Genomic DNA, 18,026 nt, shown 5'->3' on the forward strand with positions numbered 1-18,026 from the left:
GTCAGCTGGCAGCCAGCAGTATGAAGAGGTGGGGCTGTGTCCAACCCAGGGAATCTCCTGTTTGGAGGTTTCTTCCTGGTTATTGTTTTGAGCCTGCTGAAGGGTTGAGAGGCATAGCTATGTTTGCGTTCTGAGAGGGGGCAGAAGGGGTCTGCCCCGTGGGCATTGTTCTTTGGTTGATGGGCTAAAGGGAAGGTTTCTCTTTTGGTTGAGTGGCTGAAGGCAGGGTTTCTCCTTTTGTTGGTTGGCTGAAGGCAGGATTTGTCTGCTCAGGGATGGAGTCCCCCTGGGTCAGATGCTCTGAAGGCTACCCTCCATGTTGCTGCATTCATGTCCTATTAATGTATTGTCTACAGGCATTACACATGTGATGCTGGTTTCATTGTACAAATCAAGATGTGGCGGTGCGCACCCTTCACCCCAGCACTCAGTCACAGCAGACAGATCTCTGTGAGTTTCAGGTCAGTTTGCTCTACACAGAGCAAGTTCTAGGCCAAGTAGAGCCACATACTGAGACCCTGTTACAATAACAAAACAACCACAACAAAAAAAGTTGGTAGAGGGCTTAACCAGCATGTACCAGGCTTAGTACCACTCAAACCAGGCATGGTACTGCAGACCTGTAATTCTAGCATTTGGGAGGTAGAGGTAGGAAGATCAAGCCTTCAAGCTCTTCCTCAGTTTGAGCCTAGGATCCTTAAGCTTCTGCCTCAAAACAATAAAAGATGGAACACTGATCCTGATCCTTACACACACACACACACACACACACACACACACACATGCACATGCACGCTTGGACAGTCCTACTAATACGGATACAAGTATTTGTTTATAAGGAGCCCACGACTTGGGCTCTCCACATCCTTCATGCCAGGGTTCACATCCCTGCTTTTTTCCAGCTGGGAATCCCAAATCTCAAATCTCACAGAACAGAGAAAAGATTGAAAAAGTATCTGGAAGAGGTTGGCCCTAATCTGTGGGAACAAACTCTGCTTTGGGCCACATCACCATCATTTATGCGCTGTCCACTCTAGACACTCCCCCCCCCCCCAGCATAGGCTAATAATGGCAATCCCTCCCCAAGTGGCTACATTAGCAATAAGTGGTTTTCTCCCCGAGGGCACTTTTCGGTGGCAAGCATGGTTTTGCAGCCAGGGATGCTAACACATGGAAGGCTCTCTTCAGGTGTTCTTGTGCGTTCTCGTTTTTATAAGACATTGCCATGCACGGTCAGTCCTGTCGGTGGGGATCATGCTTCTCTGAATCTCACTGTCTTCAGAGTCTTCTGCTGCAATTCCTCCTTCATAGTGTCTTGAGATAACTTCAACAGTTTCTAGTTTGATAGGTTTCATGCAATTAACTTGATGTCTGTGGCGTGTCTCAGCTGCTATGGTTTGTTTTTACGAACACCAAGGGGCTCTAAATATCATTCTCTCAGAAACAGACTGTTGTTTGAACAACTGTTCAGTTAATGGTCTACAAAGAGCCACTGGGGTTGGCGTAGTCGGGAAGCGTATTAGTGGGAAGTAGTAAATTATTACCTAATGCTAATAATGGGTTAGTGGAAGAGGAAAGGAGGACCCATATTTGGGGTTCCCGTGGTTAACAGTATATGGATTATGAGAACATTTCCAGGATGAATTCCAGGGTTCTTCTGGAAGTCTGTCATTTGCATTTTAAAGCATTTGCTTCCTGTTGATGGAGAAGGGGGCTTGTTTATCAATGCCAGCTTATTTAAGCAAGGCTATCTAAATGTCCTTAGTGGGAAATGAGATTCCCAGGCTGCCCAGTCTCTGTCTTCCACTTCTCTATTCCGTGTTAGGCAAATTACTCTCCGTCTGTAGGGAACAGTTTAGTTTTTAAAGAGAAGCCTTCAGCATAGACATGTGGATAACAGGTCCTCTTGCCCCATGGCCCATGCCTCTCTCAAGCCTGTGCTGGAGGTATCCAACTTGCAGCCTATGGGCCACACACACTCCAGGATGTCTTTTCATGTGGCCCAACGCTCCCTCTATCCACAGGAAGCACTGCTTGGTGTTTGCTTTATCTACTGACCTCCATGCCCTCTGCTGACTGTAGCTCTGAAGTCTCAGGTTCTTCTACAGTGGGTCACTGCTGTGGAGGACTTGAGCCCAAGGGTTAGGCTTGAGTGTGGCCTCTTCAAACTTGGTCTCACAGGAGCTGTTTGTGTCCGAGGAGAGGTTATACTACAAAGAACAGGGACAGTAGGCTCCGCATGGGAACAAGGCCATGGAAGTGGGAGAGAAGCCTCACCTCCCATCTGCCCGAGGTGGAGCCCAGCACTGTCATAGAGAGCAGAAAGGATTGCCACACTGGCGTCAACCAGGGTCTGGGGTGTGAGACTTGGTATTCTGGCAGGGCCTATTAGAACTTCATTTGTTGATTTTTACATGCTTTGGCTGATTTTCTTAAGTCTGGGCAAAGCTGTGGCACTCCTTTTGGCCTGCTACCTTTTATACCACGAACCCCTTGACCTCCCGGGTTAGAGGTGATTTGGGGTTGATAGTGATGAAAGAGTAAAAACATTCCTGTACTCAAAATGACTACAACAACCTCCCCCTTCCCTAACCATCCCAGACCCAGACTCTTAAACACACACACGCTTATTTTGTGTCCACATTTTCTTTCTGGTGTGGAATAAAATAGTGAATAAAATATATTTCCAACATGTCAGTATTTGATAACTAGATTTATTTTCCAAAATATCGTGTGTGGAGAAGTTATCAAAACTTCGTTTTAGCCAGGAAGGAGCATAGGGAAGATGTCATTTGTTCACATTCTTGCTGTGTTCCCTTGCCACATAGGCATTTATGCAGCAACATCGGTCTTCGTCCTGTGTTGCCTCTTCTCCCTCAATGCAGCTAGCTGCCCCAGAGAGAAGGGGTGTGTGGCTTTTGGCTTGTGAGTTAGCAGCCTCATTGACAGGGCACACTGAACCCTGTGGGCTCGGTGACGTGGGGGTCCTCATCTGTTTCTGTGGGAATCAGAGGAGGGGTACATGGTTCTGGGGTCAGCTGGGGTCATTAAGTGTCTAGATGACTGGGCCCCCACACGTCGGTACTCTTCCGTTTGGACCTCTGCCTCCCCTCTAATTGGGGTATGTAAAGCTCCAGGTGGGCACTGTTCCTATATCTCCTGATCACGCCTTGCCAGTTAATGCCAATTCTGACCATGGTGCCTGAGTGACAGGACATGTACACTTAAAGAGAGGCAGGCTATATGTATGTCCTGGACCTTTGTCTGTCCTGGCTCTGAGATTTCCTTTTCCAGAATTCTGTCCTACCTGACCAGGCATGCAACCACTCACACAAACTCACATGTTTGAGGAAATTATTGATGGAAAAATGTTGTGTGCATTTACTTGTTAATGGTGCCTGTGCTGGGGGATGAACTGGGCTTGTCTTTAATGACAAAAGTGGGAGCTTGCCTGGAGGCCAGATTTCCAGTTGTTTGCATACACTGTGAGTTGTTAGAATATATTTTAAGCGTAGTTAGTTCACATCAAAGTTACCTCACCTTCCAAGGTGAGAATTGTGATGGTGATTAAAGTCAGATTAGCATGATCATGAAGATCTTCTCACCAAGGTGATGCTATGTATATGTGGGGTGTTTGTTTGCTTGGAAAGCTGTTCTTATTGTATATTGGGGCTGAGTGAATGAGTGTGTGTGTGTGTGTGTGTGTATGACAAACGAGGATTCCTCCCACTAACTTGTACTACTTTGCTTGTTTTTGAAAACTGGCTTTTATCAGTATCTGTGTCAAAGGGATTCTTTGTTCCTCTAAAGACGTGACAATTTCAGGGGCAACCCTGAATTACTGGCTTTTTAAAAACCCCAGTTTCAGTTTTAGTTTCTCTCCCCACTTCTACACCACAGCTGTATATACCTAGAAAGGTACTTTCATATCTCGACTCAGGGAGCTGCAAAACAGGCAAAAGATGACATTTAGTGATTCATTCCATAATCAGATTGTGATCTCCCTTAGAGACCCATGGGATGGTCTTTCCCAACTTGCAGTGGAGGAGGAAAAACCTCAAAACTCAGCTCTGTATATTAGGGTTCTGCAGAGACAGAGCCAAATGACGGATGAGTAGGGGTGTAGAAAGGAACTAGGAATTGGCCCCACAGTGATGAAGCCTGAGAGGTCCTCGTGGCTGAGGTTGGACGCACAGGATGTTCAGGAGACATGGGAACATTCTTGTTCAGGAGACTTGGGCACATTCTAGTTCAGGCCGAGAACCAAAGACTTGCAGAAGGAGATTCTGTAATACCCTCTGAAGCCTGGTATCTCTATACTTAGGAAGAAATTGTGTTTCAGCCATGTTCAAAGGCTGTTAGGCCAGAGGAGTTCTTTCTCTCATCCAGAGGTCCATTTTTTTTTTCTAATTTATGCATACTTTCATCTTTGCCCGGAAGGGTTCTACCCATTCTAGGAAAGACAGTATACTTTACCACCTAGAATTTGTTTTTTAATCTCATTTATTGATTTATTTTGGTCAGGGATTAAGCTGAGGCTTTGAGCATGCTAGATACCCATTGAGCTACCTTCCTAGCCAAGAATAATGTTTGAACAAATACTGGACACCTTGTGGTCCAGTCCAACAAACATGTAAAACTGATTAAAGACACAGAACTAGGGCACACGCAGGTGTATACAATAGAAAGAGGTGTTTGTATGAAGAGCTGGCTTACACAGTTAGGAAGTCTGGGACTTTTCTGGGGTCAGAAGTAAAGCTGAAGTCCTTTTCTTGCACCCTGATGAATTGATTCAGATAACCAATATTGAACAGCTGTTGGCCAATTTTATTCTGATATATTTTATGCAAAATGTTTCTGGATATTTTAGTGTTCTTTTAGGGCTTGCTGTTTTGCTTTTTTAAATTGCTTTCCAATTCTTTTTTCTTTTTCTGTACTGCCCATTTGCATGTGTGTGTTTCCTCATGAAGTAGTTTTTATATTTAACTCGCTGACCTCCATTCTATCACATGACTTTTGAATATCACCCAGCGTCTTACGGATTGAGATTGTGAGCTCACAAGGAAGTATGATAGTGGAATATGCAAATACACTGGCCTTTGGGGATGGCGCTCTTTGATTGTTTCCCGCAGCTGTGTACAGACCTGGCTGACTTGCCATGTTGTTAGGTGTTAGGCAGCTAACTCGCCACCTCCCCCAGCCCACATTCCATATCAGCATGTGATAGCCCCCTTAATTTCCTCTTCCTTCTCTGGAAAATACTTCCTCCAGAAACCCACCCGTATCTGGTAGCATTTCCAAACACCAGGGACACCGCCAAGGCTATGTGGCTCCTACTTCCCGGTTCCACATCTTCAACTTGGCCAGTGCCACAGTGGCGTTGATGGGGGCTCTAGAGGAGAGAGGAGAGCAGGCCAGGTCTACCTGGTGGAGACGGAAGAAGTCTCAGGTGCCACTCCACCCCATGGCAGAAGGAGGGTTCACTTTTCTACAGAGTGTTCCTCTTTCTCGTTCCCGTCACCACTGAATGATGGACAGATCCTGAGCTCAGTCTCTGGAGACTGGAGCATTCTAATTCCAGTTACTTCCTATGTCTTCATCCCTAATGCTAACCAGTCTGAGAAAATGAATGCACAGATCTATAACTGAAAGGTCCAAGACAAGGAGATAGCCCATGTGGCTGGCTCCAGGGGCCGGTGTTTCAGGATGGTTTCCCAGGAGCTTGTTGCTCCGCCATCCTCTAAGTTGACTTCATTATTCAAGCCCAAAGAGGTCTTACCTTTGCTCCTTAGTGTCTGTGACCTTGATTTTGAGTTGGCATCTATGGTAAGAGGTTGCGGTGTGCGGGGTGGTTATTGATCTAGTAAGCCCGCCCACCCCTCAAGTGTATGGAGCAATGCACATCACCTAAGCTAACAGCTTCATGGAGTCAGGTTAGTGTCTCCTAAATAATTTAAGATTTTGTTACTAGAAAAACCAGAAAGGCCATGGAGCACAGAACTCAGCAGCTCCTCCTTCATTATTCTTGGTACCTCCATGGGCTCTGTAGTCCTCAGCTACAAAGCCCTTCCCTTATATGTGTGTCTATGTCCAAAGTTTTCATATTTCTATGTCCTAAAATTTTAAGGGGTTTATAAGTTAGTTTATTCTATAAAACTATTAGAAACAGATATCTTAAAGACAGTAAAATAAAAGGAGAAGTTAGGTAAGCCTATAAGATGAAGTGGGGCAAAGTGAACCCTGCAAGTTCAAAGCTGTTGGCTCATCAAAGAGAAGGAATATGACCACCAGATTCTGCTCTGATGTTCCCTGGCTCCTAACACACAGGTGCTGTAAGGGGATAGGTGGCCAGGAAGCATCTATGGAAGATAACAGAGACAATGTACTTGAAGGGAGCCCTTGCTGATTGTATAGCTCCGTTCTCCCTCTCCAGTCCCTTGCCCCTGGGAGTCTTGCTTCTTTTGGTTGTTGCTTTGTTAGCCAACAAAGCAAGGAGATAAACCTTAAGCCCTCACATTGCTGGGCTCCTCCCAGAAACAACTGGTAAGTTCACTGTGCTTTTCTTGAAGGTGGCACTCTGGTGAGTCAGTGCTGTAGACACAGCTAGATACAGTCACTCCATTGTACAGCTGGCTGATCTTTGAGACGGGCTCACACATCTTGTGACGCACCCAGTTTACCAGTGAGCGCTGTGGAGGCCCTGCTTCCCAGAGGGACACAAGGCAGCTCCGTGATGGCAAGCCAGTGCTCTTGCTGGACTTCTGCTGCCTTTCCTCATAGGTCCCCAGAGCCCAGCAATTGGCTGTCCTTGGTTACCCGGGAGGCTCTCTTTGCCTGCAAGTGGTTGGAATACCCAACAACAACCCAGAACATATGGAAGGATGGTGCTTTGATGGTCATGTAGGCTGCTCTAGGGTTGTGGCTCCCAATCTTTCCTTTATTGAGTTATCTGCCAGAATCATCTGTAGTTATCCGGGGTGGATGAGTTTACTCAGTCTATCTCTGCATGAACATGAAAGACGTAGCTACTGTCTTCCTTCCTTTCCTCCCTCCCATTCTGGGAATATAACTCAGCAGTAGAGCTCTTGCTTAGCATGTATAAGATCCTGGGTTCAATCCCCAGGAGCACCAGAGAACCAACAGACAAGCTTGAAAAAGTTGGAATGTCATTTGTTCCTTGAAGTGGCCCACTTTGTACCTCCAAATTGTTCTTCACCCCCCCTAAATTCTAACACTAAATTCTCTACTCTGCAAATAGAGCCATAGCAAACTTCTGTCTAGGCATGTAGGCTACACAGCGGCCATTTGCTGGAGTTGACTAAATACAGTCCATACTGCCCCTCTATCATTTACTAGCTGTGTGACCTTGGGCATGCTCCTTAACGTCTCTGAGTCAGTTTCCTCCTCTGCGAAATAGGTGGAACACTCTTACCTCATGTGATGGTTGTAAAGGTCAATGGAGTAGTCAGCTCAGCCCTCTCTGGGGGCCTTGATGGAGAAGGCAGTCCCTAGACTCTTCTTTTTGCTTCCTCAACACCTGGGGTGTGTACTACCTGATCGCTAGAGGGATCCCAAGTGGTGCTATTGTGGCCCCCCTCAGAGGATTGTAGTGTAAGAGAACAGAGGAGTGTTAGCACGGATACAGCTCAAGGAGTGAGGGCAGTCCGATGTTTCTGTGGGGCCAAGCACCAGCATTCCTGTAAGGTAATCCTAATCGAAGCTTCAGTAAGGTAAGTTGAGAGAAGGCACAGGCTGGCTGGTTGCTTGAGGAAGGAGTCAACCACGTTCATCGGGACCGCCGCGGCTAGGGCTGGGGTGTTGGGGAGGGCTGTAGTCGGAAGGCTGCATGAGGAGGCTGTGTTTGAGGCGTCCCTCAGGGAACCCCGCTGCATGGCAGGGAGGTGTGGAGAACGCTGGGGGTGCCTTGGTGACTCGGCCCTCTCCCTGCAAGCCTCACTCTGTTCCCCTTTCTTCCTGGCAGCAGAGCCCCCTCCCTTGCTGCACTCAGGGCCATGCCTGTCCGCACTTCTGCTCCCCCTCAGACTTCACTGTCAGCACGCAAGTCTTCAGGGACACGAAAAGCAGCCACTCCTTACAAAAAGTTGGGGAGCCCTGGTGTCTGGAGGTAGGTCTCCGAGCAGAATGACGGTATGAGATGAGCCGGCTCTGAAGTGAAGCCGCCCATCCAAAGTTTACCTCTCATGAGGGCAGGGCCCATGCATCCACCTCCATCCCTGAATTCTCCTTCAGTCACTTTCATTTCAGGCGCCATGATGTCTGGCCGTGCTGACCACTGATAGGGAAATCATAGCCATAAAAGTCACCACTTTACAAGAAGAGGGTGGAGGCGGTGCTGTCCTGACTGCATGATGCCCAGCTGCCTCGTAAAGGCCACATGACCCAGCGTCACACGCAAGAATGCACATTATTCCATTAAACTTGAACCCAGAAAGTAATTTCCTGGGCTCTTTATGGCTCCTTCTGGAACAGTAGTTACCACCTCAACTTTGCCACTGCTACTAGCAATTAGCAGCCCACAGGATAGATTTTCTTTTCAAATTCAGGGTGCTGAGAACTGCCTCCCACCCCCACAAGATCCCTGACTAGCGGAGGCAGGCACAACCCAATCCTCTCCTCACAGATGTTCTCCAAGGACAGGAAGCATTGTTAATTTCCTTTAAATAATTCAATGCAATGTCAATACCCCACACGACTTCACGCTCCGGAGTGACAGCTCTCTTCAAATTAGTAGTCCCAAGAATAAAGAACATCCAGAACATTCTTTTATCTTCAGGAAAGCAAACATCAATGCAGACTTAAAAAAAAAAATTAAAGTAACTCTTAGATTTATATAGAAGATGATGTTTTGGTTTTCATGAATATTCACAAGCCAATTAGTAGAGTCTTTTAAAAACCAATGATTGTGTCCCTACTAGGTGCTGAGTGGATGCTATTTGCTAGAGAATACTGGCTTAGAAAAGAGGATTTCTCTAGCGGACAGAGGGAGCATCCGGAGAGATACAGAACATGCACACGTTTCCTCCAGAGAGGGAAACTGTGGAGGGGATCGCACTTAAACCCCTCTTCTATGTAAGAAACACTAAACAGCCATTTAGGAGAACCAAGGAAATGTAGAAAAACATGTAGAAGGCATGTCATACCCAGACCTTTATATGACCTGTTGATCATTTCATTTTTGACGAATTTCTTCAGCCATTCCTGTTTACAAACTACAAGCAGCAATGTGGGGATTGTACTTGGCTTGGCTTTGCTCTGTTGTCTCTCCTGCTGTAATGCCAAGGGATGCTTTTCTTTGTTACTGCATGTGTTAGTAGACCCTTTGGGATGCTTGTGGTCTAACCATGACCCTTCATCCAAATGGGGCTGAATTAAGTGTTTTTGGGGGGTGTTTTGACTCTCTCTGTTCTCTTGCCTCTGATGTGCCTGTGATTGGACCATGCTTACAGTATGACTACCTGATGTACACACACACGTGTGTGTGTATGTGACTGTGTGTAACTGCTTCAGTATGGGAAGGCATTGAAGTCACCATTCTGCAATGGCTGTGACCTTATGGGAGCTTTTCTTAGCAGAATCTGCCTGACCAGCTTTCCCGAGGCATAGCAGCTCATTCCAACTATGGAGGATAAGGCTAGCCCATCAGGTCTGGTAGATAAGGCTGGCCTGGCACAAGGTACCTTGTTAACCTTTGGTCAGAGCTGAGACATGGATCAAGGAGAAGCAGGTTCCCTATTTGCTATGAGGAAATGGAAACAGAAATGCTGGGGCTCTTCCTTATAGCTCAAGGTTTGTAGGATCTGATTAGAACCCTGGCGCCAGTGATCTTGAACATTCTTTCTCCTTGTCCTCGGGACAGAAAAACATCCCCCAGGGAGGACCAAAAAGCCGCATTTCCATATGAAGAATAAACTCACAGGCTGTGAGTAGACCAAACACAAAGATGCCACGTATGAGCAAGTTACCAAACTGCTCAGTGTTCCTTTCCTGTAGGCTGTGCACAAATCCAGTGCATCTCGGCGAGAGCTGGGGAGCTCAACAGAGGCAGCATGAGCAGGAATCATGGGGGAACCACGTGGCCATGCATCACCACGTGGCCATGCATCTTTTTGATGGACCAGTCGCTGATGGTCCGCTCAGCTCTGTGTGCTGCACACTTCCTTTTCATCCTGTGTGGAAAAATGGTGTTTAACATTGCTAGTACTTGCTACTTGAGGAATTTTGGTGGAGTGTGAAAATCCCGTCCTGTGGTGTGAGCATGCTAGAAATGGCTCTAGGGAATGAGGTGATTGGCAGTCAGCAAGCAGTACGCCCTGAGCCTGTCACCTCTGTTGGCAAGGCTCTCGTTCCTCCTTGATGCAATGCCTGGATGTGTAAAAAGCCTGGTAATGGAATACTGGCCAGGCTTGCTCCGCCGGTACCCAAGGAGAGCCGTTGACATTTCACACAGACTTCCTGTAGTCTAGGCACTACTGTACAGGATTGCACTCCTGAAATTAACTCTTTGGACCCCAGCAGCAGCCTTAAGGGAGAGACAGGCACTGCACACACCCATTCTTTAAACAGAATGACTGAGCCATGATCCATGGAGCAGTTTAAGATCTAGAGTGGGTGCCACAAAGCGCTGCTGCTGTTCATGGTCCAGTGTTTTCCCCACCTAGCAGGAAGAGGCTTCCTTTGGTCCTGTTTGCCACCCTGCATCCTTGGAACCGGGAGAGATGCTTCTGTTCTGGAGTTAGAGCCCCACTGGGGAGCTCTTTCGCATCATCTCTGACCAGCGCCCATGCTCCTTCTCTTCCTTGTGACTGGGTTTAAGGTCCTAACCTTTGCTATCTCTTCCTCCAGGGACTTCAGCAGATAGACTGGTTGAGTAAATATGACTAAGAAAGTCAATACCCACCTGGGCAGGCATGAGTCACTCCTTTCTCGTTAGCTATTCATGTGTACCTCTAAGCCGGCCACACAGACGGGCTACATTGCGCTCTTAGCGTGAAGGGTGTGACACAGCGTACCTGCCTTCAGATAAGAGTTTCTCCTGCACATGCTTAGTCACTCCCGCTGCCACTGAAGTACTTGCAGACACACTTCTCAAACAGTTTTCTCAGAACCTTCTCTCAGTTCCCATTTCCTTCCTCTTTGGGGGCTTTAGAAACTCCCTAGCGGCTGGGGACTAGTAAGGTGCTACATACAGTCGGCCTCTTCAGCTTTTGTTTTTATTTTTGGTTGACTTGCCCTTTGGGTAGCATTGAGCCTGTTTTGATTTCATTTTTACAGGTGTTCTCAGAAAGGGCCAAACTAGGGATGTTCCTTCCTCATTAGCTTCCTGACCTACACTGTAAGACGGAAGACACTGGCTCCTTATGCAAAACCAGCAGTGGAGACAGGGAGTTGACCAGTGTGGAGAGGAAATGAAACTCTTCTTAGCTTTATTAGACCACATCCTATAAGTCTGTGGCTTCTTATATGTCTGATTTCTAAAAAGCATGACAGCACAGCCTGCTTCAGTTTTGCTTGTTCATCATTTAAAACAAATACAGATATACTTCATTTTTTCTAGTCTAGTTTTCAGCTGTATATGGAAAATGAATGACTACACACAGTCTATATTAGAAGGGGTGCTGTGTGTGTGTGTGCGCGCGCGCGTATGTGCGTGTGTGTGTGTGTGTGTGTGTGTGTGTGTGTGTGTGTGTGTAAATCCTTGTGTTATAACACAAGGCTCATATTTGGGTGATCTCCCAGTGATCTGAATGGATGGACTCATGTTGTTGCAACTCTTGGTTTTAAATGTTTTCCTGTGTGTGCAGTGAGGACTTTTAACTTCTCCTAGCTGTTTATTCTAGAGGTGGGAAATCACTTGCCATTGCTCCCAAGCAAACAAGGCTCTTCTCCATGTCCCACTGCTATAGGACACTTGCCAGAGGTGTATATTGGAAACACTGGAGCTCCTAGACTATTCTATAATGGCCCCTCACCAAATGTATGGGCCATGGTTTCCGTGTACAGCTCAGAATCCTTCTATACAAAGTTGACCAGCAAGCCCCCTCTTTCCGTCCATACTCATGGGTGTACTCTCTTCCGGTCTCTTCTAGGTCAAATGGGTGCATGGTTCTCTGCCCGCTACTCTGAAGCCCCACTTGGGTATTTCTCACATCTCAGTGGGGTCGTATCCTGGTGTGTGGGAGCCTGGTGCAGCTCCACACCACGATTGTTCCACAGTTGTTCACATGTTGTCTGTCATTCTTTAGACTAAAAACTCTATCACCATGGATACTGTTGTTGCTTCAAAATCTTGTCTCCCATCCTGTGAGCTGGTATACGGGATAGGAAGCCACAGCTGTATGGGATGGTCATCTCAGGAATTCACCCATGGAAGATGGCTGCTTCTTGTGCCCTGTGTGAAGCCTTAGAGGTCTGTTGATCCTGCCAACAGGGCAGTTTCGGGCTCTACCTCAGAGCCTGCCTCCACTTCCCCCTTCTGTGCTAGTAACATTTTTCTCTACATCTCTGACATGGTTCATTAATAGATAAGATTCAGGCCCTCTGTGGTGACTTGCTCCCTCTTGTCTAGTTCTGTGAGGTGACAGATTTGTTTTTTTCATGGGCTACACCAGGAGAGGGTATCAATTGCCCTTAAGACACTCCATTCCTTGTAGGGTTCCCTCAGATAAAATCAGTCCCTGGCTGGGAACCCCTTTACAGTCATTCCAGCATCATCTGCCGTTCTCTCTCCTTCTCCATCCCCCCTCCTGTACCCCTTTTGCCTCTTTCTGGGGTGGTCGATCTGGTTGCTAGTCCTTTTCTGGTTCTGAGTCCTTTTCTCTTATCAGTCTCTTTAGTGATGTCAGAGGAGTGGACATTTTGGACTTGGACATAGAGGGAAGCCATCGCCACTCCGGAACAAGGCTTTCTTTTCCTCTAAGGGTGGTTTGATGGTGCAAGCAGAGCCAAGGCCCTCACTTGCCACCTCCTCCTCTCCCGGTGTCCTGTGAGCCCCATTTGAGGGGCATTCATTGTCTCAGCTGCTAGTTTAGCAGGACCCTAGAAAAGAAGCGTGGCCACCCTGTCTGCCTCATAGGCCTTCCTCTTCCTCAGCTGCCGTTCTGAAAGGCCATTTCAAGCCCTTTTGCATGTTTTAAAAAAATTGTGTGGGTGTGTGGGTGGGTATGGGTGTGTGTATGTGTGGTATACACCTGTTGGTGCACACATGCACTTATATGTGTATAAAGAGTCTGGAAGTAATCCTTGGGTGTCTTTGTAGTTGCTTGCCACCTTATGTTTACAGGGCCTCTCACTGAACCTGGGATGTACTGGTTGGTTGGACTGTTTGGGCAGTGTGCCTGTGCCTGCGCCCTCCTGCTGGGGCTGCAGGTTGGACTGTGGTGCTGTGCTGGACTTCAGGTCCTCAGGCTTGCTCCCCAAGTATTTTCCTGACTGAGCCCTTCCCTACACATCCCCACGATCCCTCGCTTTGTTTTTGTTGTCAGTGTGGTAGAGGCCACGTGTTTCTCGATGATGTCAGGTTTGAGTTTGGTTACCTGGTGCTGATCCACCTCTGCTTGGGCTGACTGAGGACGGGGTGGCTTTTGTACGGTCAATGTCTGTAAATCTGCTAAGACGCCCTTGGGTGTGTACTTGTGTGAGAACTTCTGTCCCCATGTTCGTGTGTCACGGTATGGTCACTGTTGGCCTTCACAGCCACTGCAAGGCAAAGCCTCTCTCAGAAGGATTTGTTTGTTTGTTTGGTTGGTTTTGTTTTTTGTGTGCTTAGAAAGTTTGTATTTTAAAAAAGCCAATTCATTCCAGAAGGGAGTACAGGGGGAAAAAATGAAGACATTGGAGAAAGAAGAAATGAGGACCATGAAGAACGTGGGGTGACCAAAGGCCACATGCTGACCTGCTCCCCATGCTTCTCCGCTGCACTGTTCACTCCGGCCATGTGGGTTCCACATGAAAACCCTGTCCTTGGTGCTTAGCGAGCCAGACTGGGTAGGAGATGAGTTGGTGGAAAGCCTCCTCTGCAGGGTGGGGTCAGGCGGGTTCATCCAGCCACAGCGTTTTCAGGCTCTGTTCTGGCCACCAGCACAGGAAGGAAGGCCCGTGTTTAGCTGGGCCTTGTGTGGAAGCTGAGAAGTCTCCTTGTCTCCAGAGAAACAAGAAAGCCCCTGTAGAAAGCGCATTGAAGCTGTAACCATCTATGGGACATTCAGGTGTATGATGGTCTCCTGGACAAGGCTGTTTCTTCATGTCGCTTTCCTGAGAACCCCTGAGAAAGGTGGGTGTCCCTTGGGAGGACAACTTCAGAAACATGGCAGCCCTAAGGGGGAGATGAGCCACTTCCTGTCTTTCCTTCCTCTACGAAGGGATTCAGTGTCTGGGAATATGACCAAGACCCTTATGATATAGGGTGTGTTTGTATCCAAGAAGAAGGGGACCCCCTGTTCTGGCCCTGCCCTATTGGGACAGCAAAATGTCCTCAAATCAGGTTCCTCTGAGTCTTCCTCTCTGTGGTCTGTCCTGGTTGGGCCTCTTGCAACTGTCTTCCTCCCATTTCTACTCACTGTGCACACTTGATTTAAAGTTTTAAGACAAAGTTTTTTTTTGAGATGTGGGATTAAGAAATTATTGCATATATTTATATAAACTACAATAAAATTGACTTATTTATTTATTTTGGTCTTTTCATATAAGTTTCTATTGTCCCCAGCTCATGACCAGGACAGTCAGTCAGTGTCTCCTTATTAGGCAATTCTTTATGGGTACAGGAGAGGAGGGCTTTTTGTCTTTAAGATGTTTGCAGTGTATATGTGTGTGTGTGTGTGTTCTCATGTGTGTGGAGTTCACTGGACAATCTTGGATCTTTTTCCTAGGTTCAGTGCCGTTCTCCTGTCTCCCCCCTTTTCCACTGTTTGGCTGTTTTATTCCTGGAGATCCGGAGAAGCGTGGGGAGCAGGTCAGCATGTGGCCTTTGGTCACCCCATGTTCTTTCTGGTCCTCATTTTTTTCTTTCTCCAATGTCTTAACGCTCACAGGGCTTTGCCCGTTGAGCCGCCCCCTATACCATGCTTTTATTTTGAAGGGGTGCTGATTGACTGCGCTGCCCTTCCTCAGAAGCTCATTTCTACTCCAGTTTCTGCCCTGCCCCTTCGCTAGGCCTTCTTGGACACAGAGAGAACCCTGCTTTGTCTGTTGGCTTCTTGGTTATCAGTGCATCTCCACTGGCCTTTACTACTTCTCATTATGAAATGCTCTTGCCTGAACACCGGATTGCTTTGGGCCCCCTTATGGACTTAGGAGAATTCATGTAATGCTGATAGTGGCATTAGTGAGCAGAACATGCTGTTACTACCCACAGAAGCAGCAGGGTGAAATGAAACAATCGTTGGAGCATTGTCTGTTGAATTCTCTGTTATTTTGCCCATGCAATAGATGACCGAGGTTTGGCCATGGCATCTTAAGTGAAGGTGGAGCATGGTCTTTAGATTTGTTGACCTAACCCTAGTTCTCTCAGGCTGCCTCACTTGTCCCATTAGTGAGATGAAGGAAGGCCTGGGAGACCGGTGATCTGGAGGTGCTGGTGTGTCCCCACCCAGGTTCCCCAGCAAGCCTATGCATGCCTGGTGAAGCTTAGCTGTTGGCTCCCCAGCCATCCCAAGGTTACGGGACGGCAGGGAGGAGCACATCTGTGCAATTGTCCTCCTCCTGGACCTATAAGGTCCTCCGCTCCGAGTGTCACACTCGGTGAACTGAAGATGATGCATTTGGCTAGGGAAGGTAACAGCAATCGCACACATGTAAGTGCTTGTGCAATCTAATTCCTGTCTTTGTAATTACTTGGAGACTCGCCATTGCAGCCAACTGAGAAGTATGAGCAGTGACCCAGGCAGGAAGCAGAACTCGGAGGGGAGAAGAAGGAAGGCATCCAGAACACGCTGTAGCTTTTCTGCTTCCAAAAACCCCCCTTTAGAAGCAGGGCAAGGCACCACAGTCATATTCTGTGCATGCCAGTGAACTGCCCAACCCCAGCCATGGAGTTGTGGTGATATCAAAGCACCGATGAATTCTAGCTAACAGGAAGGATGGGTATTAAGGAGCAAAGCAAAGGTAGCGGGGCTCAGTAGGGGAAAGAGACCTGAACAGCACTTAAAAAATAAATTCACAACACACCCATCCACCCACCCACCTCCACTCCCCAGCACACACACAAAGGGTGTCTAGCAAGGGATGAATCCATCAGCCCAGAGACACACACCTTTGGCTCATGACTGGGTTGATGCGGGCATCAACCAGGTGTGTCTCTGTTGAGTCCTGGTTCTCACCTGCCTGTGGAAAGCAGATAGCTGGCTGTGCCCTGAGTGCGTTTGCCATTTGTCTGATTGACATTGGGGTTCTGGAAATGTGGTGTCATTTCTATAAACACCTACATGAGAAGCCCCCCTCCCACATTTGGGTGACAGATTACGTGTTAGGGCAGGGAAAGAGAAAAGCACTAAATATTTGCTTTAGAAAATCGTGGCAAAGAACCCTCTCATCCTCCCAGCTGGAAGGTGAGGAGCTTTGGATTTCATTAACAAAAATGGCTGGCTGCAGTTAAAGCACTGCCACCTTCGGGGTGTGACTGACAAGTGGAGGAACAAGTGCAAGGTGGTCACTGAGGGAGTGCGCTGTTGGTTTTGGGGGAGGGGAGGGTGTGTGTGGAATAGGACCACAGAGTTATAATCCAGCTCTAGGTCAGCCACAGGAAAATAAAAACCTTGCCTTCTACTCTTCCCTTTGACTCTTCCAGTTGGGTATTTCCTCAGGGTATTTTCTTTTCATAAAAAGCAACCACATGTTACTTGGATTTAATAATAAAGGCCCGAAGTTTTTTGCAAGTTTCATAGGTTAGGGTGGAGTTATGTTGAAGATCCCCTTGCCTCAGCTCCTGATGCTGGGAGTGTAGGTGTGTGCCACCTCACTTGCTCAAATAAGGTTAGAATCCATGCAGGCCCTTTGTGAGAGGACACGTGGTGTTGGTTCCTGGCTGTTTCATCACATTGAGGGCATGGGCCAGCTCCCTGAGTTAACCTTGACCTTGCCAGAAGCTGGCAGAGTGGACCTCCTTACAGAGCCTGTTGAACCCCAAGTCTTTCAGTCTGTAAAGCTGGGAAATCCCTGTTCCTAAGAGAGCTGAGCAAGCACGTGATGCATACGGAAACTGGGAAACACCTGTATCTTTTCCTTGAACCCCATCTCTTGTGGGCCCTGCTATTAATATTCCCTATTTTCTATGGACATCTGGCATCCTGAGGGATAGCATGCAACTGCAGTCCCAGCCTCTTGGAGGCTCAGGAGGAAGGACCTGCTGAACTTAGAGCTCAGGGCCAGCCTCGGAAACAGAACAAGACCCTGGCTCTTAAAAATCCCCAAACAGCTGCCCTGTGAGTCCTGTGCTTTTTTTCATATGTACTCTTGCTTCCTTCTTATAGCTCTGCCAGGACACAAATTCTCTTCTAACTCCATGTCTGAATAGGGTAGTGGCTGGATTCACTGAGCGCTTATTCTGTACCCCAGGCTTTGCTTTAAAGTCCCTTGCAGGATAACTCTCCTTCGAGCCTCCTAGTCAGTAGCAACTGTTTATTTGAACAGGAAGGAAGCTAACAGTTTTTATTTTATTGTTTTAATGATTTGTCCCTGGTTCTGTTGAGAGTGATTGTTGGGACCTGGGGGTTGAAAGCCCAGGGCTTCAGATGTTTTCCAAGGCAGGGTGCCCACCTCCCCTGGACCTCTTCTGCCCTGGGACGAGCTATAGAGGAAGCTCTGAGCAGAGCCACACATGCTCTGCAGACATTTTGGCGGAGGCCAGTTGGAGCAGGAGGTTGGGAGAGCAGCCCTGTGCCGGAAGTTGTGGCTTCTGAGTCGCTCAACAATTGGCAGCACAGAGGTTTGTTTTGTTTTGTGTGTGTGGTTTTGTTTTTTAAATAATTAGAAACAGTTTGACTCTTGTTACCACCCACAGTAAAAAAAAAAAA

At 47.5% G+C, this 18,026-nt stretch overlaps 1 protein-coding gene across 49 annotated transcripts in view; it reads left to right on the plus strand.

Moving 5' to 3' along the window:
• Positions 1 to 18,026, plus strand: part of Tcf7l2 (transcription factor 7 like 2) — a 186,937-nt gene that overhangs the window by 110,429 nt on the left and 58,482 nt on the right. For 12 of the 49 annotated variants that reach the window (XR_009594248.1, XM_060391406.1, XM_060391413.1 and 9 more), the window contains exon 6: positions 7,982 to 8,125. The exons of 34 other annotated variants lie outside the window; for them this stretch is intronic. Coding sequence is in view for 14 of the 15 variants with exons in the window: in XM_060391406.1 (XP_060247389.1) it covers positions 7,982 to 8,125 (144 nt within the window). In the remaining variant the exon portion in view is untranslated. The remainder of the gene's footprint in view (positions 1 to 7,981; positions 8,126 to 18,026) is intronic. 3 more of the 49 variants (XM_060391274.1, XM_021631028.2, XM_060391309.1) reach the window with 1 other exon arrangement.

This window comes from Meriones unguiculatus, chromosome 1 (genome assembly GCF_030254825.1).
Source record: "Meriones unguiculatus strain TT.TT164.6M chromosome 1, Bangor_MerUng_6.1, whole genome shotgun sequence".
Taxonomy (NCBI): domain Eukaryota; kingdom Metazoa; phylum Chordata; class Mammalia; order Rodentia; family Muridae; genus Meriones; species Meriones unguiculatus.